This window comes from Crassostrea angulata, chromosome 1, assembly GCF_025612915.1.
Source record: "Crassostrea angulata isolate pt1a10 chromosome 1, ASM2561291v2, whole genome shotgun sequence".
In the NCBI taxonomy this organism is placed as follows: Eukaryota; Metazoa; Mollusca; class Bivalvia; order Ostreida; family Ostreidae; genus Magallana; species Magallana angulata.
The window spans coordinates 5,630,239-5,638,122 of NC_069111.1; the positions used below are offsets into that span (position 1 = coordinate 5,630,239).

A 7,884-nucleotide genomic window follows, 5' to 3' on the forward strand; every position below is an offset into this window, starting at 1 on the left:
GAAACCAATTTCTTGCATTGATGGAAAAGAGAACGTTACGACAGGTTTTTTGAACGGATTATAATGATATAGAAAAAAAATTCAAATATTAAATTCACCATTTAACCAATTATAAGAGATTAAAAAAAAAACCTTTTGATTTTTTTAAACTATTCTTTTTCCTATACAGTTTACATGACAATTCTAAAATAAAGAATAATTTCCAATTTATTTTAAAAATTAACAAAATATTTTAAATAGTTGTGTAAAAGTGCAGACAGTTTTTAAACAGTAACTGTCTCCCTGGACATAAAGGTACATGACAGGTAGCGAGAAAGTCTCCCACCAAGGCATTCCACGATCCGTCACGCATGAGCGACTATCGGTGTCATACAGGGCTCATTTGTTTTCTTACCCCTAGGTCACATCGTGCGTAACATCAGCTTTAGTCTTGGATCTTCATCGGACGAGGGAAGACTGTTGGAGCCGCAGACCTTGTTCAGTGTTCATGATAAAGCCTGAACAATGTAAAGGTTCAAACAGATTGTTAGAACCATCCGTCAAGTTGGGACTGTGTTGATTTTGGAGACAATAACACGCGTACATGAGGCGACGGCTTGCTTAGAAATACATGGATCAGTGATTTGCTATTAACGTAAACAAATATTTATTATATCAAGCAGGATTTGTAATTAGTGCCCACTTTATGAGGAACCGTGCTAAAGGAGTCAAATAATTTGGTGAAACTATGAACAGTCAGCGTTATGTTGCCTGTGTCTTGAACATCTTAATTCTCTTTGAATGTGCAGAATGTTGGTTTGGAAAGAAGCCTGCCAATAAGAAATGTTTGTTCGAACCATGCAAAGACTATTGCCGGAACGGAGGAACGTGTACCCAGGACGATTCAACGTGTAGTCCCCTCAAATGTGACTGTCCGCCGGGGTTCACTGGAAGACGATGTGAGGAGACACTAGGAGAAACCACGGTGTCCGTGACTGCCCAGTCCTCTAGGGATGGGTGTCCACTGAGACCGCTGGAGGATCGCCTGTGTTACCCATTCCCTTGTATACACGGACACTGCAACAGCACGGACGGACGACGGAGATGTGTCTGTGATAAAAACTGGACGGGGGACAGGTGCTCCCTGCTGGACTGTTCCTCCTGTGGAACAGGTGTGTCCTGTCAGCAGACATCTTGTGGCGAGATAACATGTGATACCCCGAGTACAACAAGGGAGGAAACGGTAAAAACCACGAGTCCTCCGGATGGAATGGTCCTACGGCCGCTGATAGAACGACTGTGTGCGCCGACGTTTGAGTGTATTCACGGAGTATGCAAAAACAGCGGGATCAGCTGTGACTGTGACGATGGATACACCGGGTTATTCTGTTCCGAAAGGCTGGCCACCACGACACAAACAACAGAAGAAGAAAAAGATGAAAAAGACATGAGAGATGTGTGTTCCGAAGGTTACTCGCTCCGGCCACTCTCTGAGAGACAGTGCCAGGGCTCCCTCACGTGTAAGTACGGGGTCTGTGTGGAAGAAGCCGGGGAGTCCCCAACACGTGTGAGATACTCGTGCGGTTGTGACCAGCGGGCTAGTGGTCAGCAGTGCGAACAGCGGTGTTGCCGTGACTGTGGAGAGCACGGGGAGTGTGTTCTCAGCAACGGACAGGAGCTCTGTAGCTGTCAGTATGGATTCGTGGGCAAAATCTGCAACGAAACGATACTGGAGAGTAAGTTGTTTCCTAGGTTGCTATATACAAGTCTTAAATGCATATATAGCTCGATTGTAAAAATTCAGGTATTTCGAACACCCCTATCTATACACGTGTGTTTGATCTTTAGGTGACGTGGAGGAGCAGGTGTCTGGGGGCTCCAGTAACTGGTATGCCTGGATGCTGGGGGTGTGCGCTCTGATTCTGGTCGTCCTGTTGGTGACCGTGGTCATCATTCCTTATCTATTGTGGCGCAGAGGGTCCATTCTTATAATGAAAATTGTTCATTATCTCCAACCCACGGAGGACAACGGTAAGACTTTCACTTTATTCATATAAATGCATATTGCCATTGTCCCCTTTTGTATGTGCTCTGTCTCTTTCTGTCTTTTCTGTCTTTCACTCTTTCTGTCTGTTTCTTTCTTTTTGTCTCTTTCTGTCTTTCAGTCTCTTTCTCTTTCTTTCTGTTTCTGTCTTTTGTCTGTCTCTGTCTGGGGGGATTCCAAAATTACAATAACTTAAACATACTAGTATATGTATTTAATAAGTTATGCTGGCTGTTGCAAATGTCTTGCATTCTCTCTGAATGGTTAGATTTTTTTATTTTCCCTTTATTTGAGATTTATGTGTACATAAGCAGGGGACCAATTCCAACTCTTAACGAGTGAACGTTAGTATCGTGTTTTGCCTATGATTCTTTATAGTACACACCAATAACACACTATGAAAGTAAACCGGTTATTAAACAACAATAAATGCCGAATCTACACACAATATTCTGTACCTGAATCTCCCGTGTCACTCTGTCACTTTATTTTCATGAACACTTTTATTTCTTGGCGAGTTGTGGTTTATCGTAAAGCACACTGTAGAATAAATGTTGATTGTTTTTTACGTCGTAATTGCTATTCAGATATTTAATTACGCTTACATTTCTTTACGACCGCAGCTTCTTTTTTATGAGCTTAAGGCTTGAAGTTTGAGTTAAGATTTTTTAACTAAATAATTAATTAAGGCAGTAAATGTACGTACATGTGTAATTTTAAAATTCATTGTTCATGTACTTATTTTTCAAATGCAAACAAACTGGGACATTGAAAGTTTGGACATATACTTACTTATTTTGTATTTTGCATCGTTTTCGATATAAAATAATTTTTTGAAAAAGTCTTTAAAAGTTCAAACATGACACAATAAATTAACTACGGTGTATTTCCTCATAATCACTCTAACTCAGAAATCTAGGAGCATAACTGTTCGGTTAACCAACTACATGCAAAAATAGAAGAGACAAGCAACTCTAAAGAATAAAAATCATAATGGATGGTTACAAGCGAACAAGACCGAGTTTTTGGCTTGGTTATGTAAAAAACATAAAGAGAGGAACTTTGACAAATGGCACCGTTCTAACTGATGTGTTATTTCGCACCACGAGGTGCATGGACACAACAGAAACAAACTAAATGGATTCTAGCGTGACCTTTATCCATCACTTTGGTTTAGTTGTCACGTGATTAAAGTTTTCCCCCGGGATCAGAGAGCTAGGGATCCATCAAGTGTTACACAGGAAGGGGTTTCTGAAATTGAATATGGACTTGTTTGATAATTAAAAAAAAAATATCCCATTGATATTTGTTTCCGGGCAGAAACTTCTCTTTAAAAGAGAATTTCAAGATAATTGGCGAAGAAAAAGGTTTTCTATCTTAAAATGTATAAAATAAAATTGAGCAAGTGATCAAGTTACAACCAACTACAATAACAAAATATATTTTACTGAAATGCACGCAGTGCCAGTAATATTTAACAGAATACAATGCACTGCGCAACAGTACGTACTCCTAATTATTTATGGAAAGCCTTTACAAGTGTATCTTTTAGCGGACCATCTGTGTCAGATCGCTGATAATAATATTTATCAAATTAAAACAGGACAACTATAAATTATCGTATGTTGTCCTATGATATAAAGAAAAACATTGTGTGTTTGAATGACAGGCGATCTGAATAAATCTGCAATGCTAAAGATCTCAATGAGAACAGTCAGGGATGACCTTCAGCCGCCCGTAACTTGGACCAGTCAGACTGCAGGACTGATTCTCTTGTTTATTGAAAACCACTTTATTTTATCCTTTTCTTTTCCTTTTTAAAATAAATAAATAGAATAGAAACATCAAGATTTCGATCCGTAAAGAACAATGAAATAACCAACATTAATGGATTCTTTAATGGATGCATGTCTCAATTCCCTGAAACAACGTTCTTTTACCCACAAAATCTAATCTATGCAACATTATGTACTGCTCGCAATTTTTGATTTATTCTACATGAATAATGTTGCAAGTTAGGACGTAATCTAGACAATTTTAAGTATTGTCAAAGTTACGAATGGACTAGTATTGCAGTGCTTGCTCACAATTCTGCAATGTAGAATTAATTGCATTTTTAAACAATGTAAACTCTTGAATTGTTGTGTAACTTAGTCACTGTTGACATCAAATATCATATCTTCGCATTGACTTGTATTACACGGGGCTATCCAATCTGTATGAGAAAGGAACTTGTCAAAATAATGAAACAGATAAAGCTAGACGCTGTACTTACTCATACAAGTCTCAAACTTAAATCTTTGTGCTTTACATTTTTATGACAGTCACAAAAAATTGGAATTGGAAAATTTTAAACTTATTATGTGTACTTAAATTCTGTCAATTTTTAATTTATTTATCGATATAGAAATGAAATACAGATTCGATCTTTCCCGTCAACTCTCCATTGTGTCTCTATAGTAAACTTTTTAAACAAAAACTTAGCAATAAAAATTGCAGGCTGGTTAAGATACAGGTTGTTGCATGGGGTGTTTTTGCACGATTTGAATTGTACATATATATTTATAATATTGTTTAACTATACATGCATCGATCTTACTTTTGTAGATGAGACTATGTATGACGCCCTGATAGCGTACAGTGCTGAATCAGACAGGGACGCCACGGTGGCCACAGACGTCATATATCCATATCTACGTCATCTGTGTGGGTTCAAAGTCAAGTTACGGGGAAACCAAAAAGGTAACTTTTCATGTCTTATCCTGTTTCTACTTTGTAATAACCGGTATTATTAGGCTTATTTAAAGAATGCATGTCTCAATTCCCCTTAACAACGCTCTTATATTAATTTAACCAGATAAAATTCAAAATTAAACATTTCAATAGTTTTGATTTTATCTCTGTTTAAGCAATTATAACCAAAGCACATCGTCTTTTTCTGTTTTTAGCATCTGAGGACTACAATGGTGCTATCCAAAAATGTCATAGACTTGTTTTGTTGGTTTCTAGTGATTTTATTTACCGGGAATGGCCATTGCTTTCTAGTGAAATATCCGAGGACAGTTTTGATAGAATGAGAAAGCGAATTGTTCCAATATTTTTTGGGGAAGCTAGTAAACTTTGTTACTCCGCTGATAAACGTTTTCAAGATCTTGTTTCAAAAAGCGTGTTTATCACGTGGTCGGGTCTAGAAAAGGACAAAACGAAGAACTTGACCCGAGTGAAATATTCACTGCCGAAGAAGACAAGATTCCCCAAGGAAACAGCAGACAAGGAACCAGATCGGAAGGAGAATCCTGACGATTCAGGATTACAGAAAGATCCTGAAAACGGAACAATTCACAGCAATGACGGGAACCATTTGCTCTGGAAGGACAAAATTGACTTCCTGCAATCTGTAGATTTCAACCATAACCCTTATAACATGCCATATTTCAAAGGGAACTAGCTCATCACGGAGATATATTTTTAAAATGTTATAACAACATTTGATTTAATTCGATGCATTGACTAATTTGGTGCCAATAAAAATTTAATACATGTACACTGTATTCATTTTATAAATGATGCCATGTTTTGTACGTGCATCACCTCTTATTTAACGTTATTCTTTAAAATTTTTGCTTTTATACTTTAAAGTTTTGGTTTTGTTTTATATATCACTATGCTCTATATCATTTACACCTGTTGCATGTATTTTACTTGGTATTTTGTTATATGTCACCACGATTGACAAACCACACTTCAGTGTCGATGTTGAGCATGGCGGGGTCTCTCTGTGGATTGACCTTAAGGATGTCACAGTAGAAGGGTGATCGAATTAATCAGTCGGTAATTACTATTAAACATTAGCTCAACTTTTCTGACAATGAGATAATCTGCATATGAAGTATCTGCTCTGCAAATAACGCATAGGTATTAATTGTATCTTATGAAGACAAAAGTGACAGCCATTGCTTGAGTTTACAGATTTGTTTCAAAATTTTTATCAGTAGACCAGTCAACGTTTTCAAAAAACCCGGACCTGTATAATGTATAAATCATTTCAAGAAAACAATTTTTGCTGTGAATAAAATCTGTGTACATTACGTTTCGGACCCTGCTGATTGTTAAGGGCACCGACCCGCCAGCTTTCTGGCAGCTTCTAAAGTGTTGTTGCGAAATTGTTCATATTTTGCATTTAAATTTGATAATGTTATAAGTGAATCACTCTGTACCAGAGGTTTTCAAACAAATTAAGCGTCGTTAAACAAGGCTTAATTATGAAATTAATTAAGGTTTTTTTGTACCTTGTAACTTTAATCCATCTTATAAGTGTTTTGTTATTTACGTCTTCTCTCTCTCTTTTCTCTCTCTCTCTCTCTCTCTCTCTCTCTCTCTCTCTCCAATCCAAATCGCGGAGGCATCTATCATTACCTAGATTTTGAATTGAAGACGAATGTTGATTAAGTTACAGAAGCACGCATGTATATCTTTATAGTAAATTTGTATAATGTTACATGATAATTAATAAAAGGGCTCTTTCTCTGAAGAGGTCCCAATGCTCTCAAATAATGGATTGAAAATGTTCTCATGTTAGAAGTGTAAGGTTGTTCTGTAGAACATAAACTAATGCAAAACCATTCCTCCCAAGAAAAATCACCCAAACAAAAACAAACCCAAAAGACAAACGAAAAAGCAAACAAAAAACAAAAAACAGAAAAATAACAAACAAAAACAGAAAAAAAACCAAAAATACAAGCAAGAAAAAAAAAAAATATTTAAAAATAAATAAGATAAAAATCAGTGTTAACACGTGCATACTTATTAGATGGTTCTGAACATGTTGAAAATCTTATAAAGATCACTCTGTGTCGGCAAATTGACATTTGCCCGTCCGTTTTGTTTCTTATTCCAGGTGTCACTCGCTGAATAACAAACTAACGTTCTCTTTGAAGTGTGGAAAGAACTTCTGATCTTGATGAATCGCTGGAAAACCAAGCCAATGCAGATTATAGTTTTTTGTATAATCAGTCATTGTTTATAAAACAAAAAGACGGAACATTATTATTTGATTTATTTGTATTTTATGCACACTGTGTTTACACAGAACTGTTCTTATAAATCAAAAGATAAAACATAAAAAAATAAAATGAAAATCGATCTCCAATAGATATAACCAGAGACATAAATAAGATGTTATTTATGTGTCTCTGATATAACACACTGCTGAACATCACATTAAGGAATGGTCAAATATTGCTAAAGAAACCGCAAAAGGCACAGTTTTCAAACATCTGTATAGGATTGAGTTTCATTTCCTATTTCACCCCTATAAATTCTTATTATCGCTAAAGATCCATTTAAAACATATATTATGATAAATACAACACATATGATAATGTAAATATACGGTATATTCAGCAATCATGAAATATAGTAATTATATATCTGCATGCACTAGACATTGTTCTCCACAGCTATTTGGTCGTAAGAACATACATATATCCATCAGGTAAAGGAGACGATCCTTGGTTCGCTGTTGAATGGATTTGTTTTGTACTGTTACAGAATTAATGAGATTACAAATTGATTTTAAACATAAGGCTTTGTTCAGAGAGACTGAAGTCAGCAAAATATTATTCGTGTAGATACTCTGCTTTAGATTATCGTTCCTGCCAATTTTTGATGATTTTAACCAATATACAAAAAAAGTACAGTGTAAAAGGGTTTGTAAAGAAAAAACTCAAAGATTTCTTCCATTGACATGCCATCTCCTATACCTAAAGAAATTAACACAAACGAAAACGGTCTTTTACGGAGATTGAAAAATCTTACATTTTGCTTTTACATTCGAAAATAAGGACTCCTCGCGCAATTTC

At 36.1% G+C, this 7,884-nt stretch overlaps 1 protein-coding gene across 1 annotated transcript; it reads left to right on the plus strand.

The window, feature by feature from the left end:
• Positions 1-361: 361 nt before the first annotated feature.
• LOC128186313 (uncharacterized) lies at positions 362-5,567 on the plus strand. The gene is made up of 4 exons (XM_052856113.1): positions 362-1,715; positions 1,828-2,010; positions 4,631-4,765; positions 4,972-5,567. The coding sequence occupies exons 1-4, from the start codon at positions 728-730 to the stop codon at positions 5,469-5,471; spliced, it is 1,806 nt and encodes a 601-aa protein (XP_052712073.1). The 5' UTR covers positions 362-727; the 3' UTR covers positions 5,472-5,567.
• The last annotated feature ends 2,317 nt before the right edge of the window (positions 5,568-7,884 follow it).

Coding starts and splice junctions, on each gene's coding strand:
- LOC128186313 (XM_052856113.1), top strand. CDS start 728: ATGAACAGTCAGCGTTATGTTGCCTGTGTCTTGAACATCTTAATTCTC. Junction 1,716..1,827: donor CAACGAAACGATACTGGAGA/GTAAGTTGTTTC, acceptor TTTGATCTTTAG/GTGACGTGGAGGAGCAGGTG. Junction 2,011..4,630: donor CCAACCCACGGAGGACAACG/GTAAGACTTTCA, acceptor TTACTTTTGTAG/ATGAGACTATGTATGACGCC.